Source organism: Penaeus monodon, chromosome 5, assembly GCF_015228065.2.
Source record: "Penaeus monodon isolate SGIC_2016 chromosome 5, NSTDA_Pmon_1, whole genome shotgun sequence".
Lineage (NCBI taxonomy): Eukaryota > Metazoa > Arthropoda > Malacostraca > Decapoda > Penaeidae > Penaeus > Penaeus monodon.
Window position 1 is genome coordinate 34,224,636 of NC_051390.1, and position 2,500 is coordinate 34,227,135.

Sequence of the window (2,500 nt, forward strand, 5' to 3'; positions counted from 1 at the left end):
AACTGGGACTTCTAAATGGGTGCCAAGTATTAGCATTATAGCGTCTGCCGCCAGGCACTTGGTTCAACACTCCAACTTATGATAACCTTGTGTTGTTCACAGGTACAAGGCACTCCAACCTGTCTTACTTTTCACGCTGGGGGCGCTAAACTTCTCACAGTATTAAGCTTTGAGGTAACCGTTGAACATGGAAGCACCTGAGTAACTTCATGTCACCAAAGAGCAAATCATAAGACTGGTTGTTTTTCCTCCCACAGTCTGCACAGCGGCGGGCAGGGACCAACTGCGCCAACTGCAAGACGACCACAACGACGCTCTGGCGACGCAACCAGAATGGAGAACCAGTATGCAACGCCTGCGGACTCTACTACAAGCTGCATAATGTAAGTTCTATATATTTACTATTTCTAGATCAGTAGTTTCTAAACTGAATCGTTCTAGTAGCAACACTACTTGAGTAAATGCAATAAAAGGCTCTTCCTAAGATATGTGTTTCAACGTCGCTTTTAATGTGGCAAATTTATCAATCAGTACAAACTATTTAGCATAAAACTAAATCACCTTTAAGGAAGGCAAGAAGCGGCCGATTTAATTGTCTCCATCCGTTACACTGAATCATTTTCTATCTTGATAATTAGATGATGCAATTAGGTGCAATATGGAAAGATGAATTGCCTTGTTCCAAAGATTTATATCTTGATGCATAGGCTGTACAAGAAGCTTCAAATTATAAGACATAAATTAGTCTATGTCGAATATGAAGTCCCAAGAATTATCCCTTCTCGTTTGAATAATTTCATATGGTGTTAATACCACGCATACTTTTTCCGCAAACTACAGAAAGAGGATTATTCGGAAGAGGGGAGCAGGGGGGATGGTGATGGTATGAAGGGGGGGGTTACCGAAATCTGACACGCCTCTGTCTGTCTTGTTGTGATAATCCGCAAGTATCTCCCCAGTATCAGCGCTGAGCACGTGGCACCTGCGAGATACACAGATAAGCGTCGGAAGTGCCGCGAACAGAAGATACTGTCGGCCGGTAGGGGGAAGGGAGGCAGGGTCGGGCTCGGTACACAAAAAGGACAGGGAGAGGGACAGACCGCCGACAGGAAGAGGAGACGGCCAGCTCATGATTTATATGTAAATGGCTCGGCCCTCTCCTCACGCATCAGTTCTTTTGCCCAAGGAGGTTGTCATTGTTTTGCCTATGCCTCATTATTCGTTTCCCTCTTCTTCTCCATCTTTCTACCTTTCCGGTCACCCTTATCCTTCTTACCTCCCGGCCTCCCTCTCACCCCCTCACCCTCCCTCTTCCTTTCGCAGCAGCCTCCCACCCCGGCCATACCCCCTCCCTCCTCTGCTAGACAGCATCCTGTGAGATGGGCGGGAGATAAAACGAGAGAGTCCCCAGCCTCCGACCCGTGTCAGCTTCCCCCAGACGCCGCAGATGATGATAAGCTCCAGAATAATACGGGTAAAGACGTATTCAGATCAGCTGCACACGGGACGCCTCAATGGCACGGTAGTCCTGAGTCCGGTCCGCCATTCTGCTGCACCGTGTAATAATTCCAGCCAGCACAGACCAGAGTAGCGGGCGTGTTCGGGGAAGATAGCGTGTCTTATCAGTGCCCTTCGACACTGATAAGGCGGTACGATACCACTGCCACCTTGTACCACATTGGCAGACTCCGCCCCTCACACTTATTCACTTCTCTTTCTTCTCTTGTCGTCCTCCTCCCTGCTTTCTTTATTGTTTTCTTTTCCACATTTCCTCCGTCATCTTTTTTGGTTTCCTCATCCCCCCCCCCCTTTTCTCCTTCTCCTCCTCCTCTTTCTCCTTTTATTTATTATTTTTATCCCATTTTCTTTTCTCCTTCTCCTCCTCCCTCCTCCTAAACCACCACCACCACCTCCACCACCACCTCCCCTTCCCCCTCCTCCTCCTCCTCCTCCTCCTCCTCCTCCTTCTTCTTCTTCCTCCTACTTCTCCTCATCCTTATCCTCCTCCTTTACACCAATTCCACGACCAACGAATAGTTTGAAGGGCGTGAAAACTATAAATACCCATTCTCGGAAAAACGAAAGAAAAGGAAAGAAAGGAAGGAGTTCGCTTTCATCTCGCGATAACCAATCCCTAAATATACACGACGAAAAGAAAACACAACCTCTGAGTGTCTTGCGCGGAATTCGTGTATCAATAAAGTGCCTTCGCGTACCTCCGCCGGTGATTGCAGCCAGCGAGGCATGCAATGTTTCCCCCTTGCATGAAATCTGAGGATGCATCATCTCATAATCTTTATGAATTATCACCGCCGTTCTCCTAACATCCAGTGGGAGGGGGCGTCGTGTGTCGCGTGGGGGAAAATAATCACAAGCGACCACGATTGTAGCGCCTTAATCCTCCTTCTCTCAAGGCCGATTATCGCCTCTATCGTACTTCTTTGAGGAGAACGATTATCTTGTGGCGGAGTGTGAGAGTGACACGAGTGATGTCAAGTGA

The 2,500-nt window shown here is 47.9% G+C and overlaps 1 protein-coding gene across 1 annotated transcript in view; it reads left to right on the forward strand.

The window, feature by feature from the left end:
* LOC119573176 (GATA-binding factor 2-like) overlaps nucleotides 1-2,500 on the forward strand; it is a 161,047-nt gene that overhangs the window by 106,845 nt on the left and 51,702 nt on the right. The window contains exon 5 of the mRNA XM_037920246.1: nucleotides 258-383. Coding sequence (XP_037776174.1) covers nucleotides 258-383 — 126 coding nt within the window. The remainder of the gene's footprint in view (nucleotides 1-257; nucleotides 384-2,500) is intronic.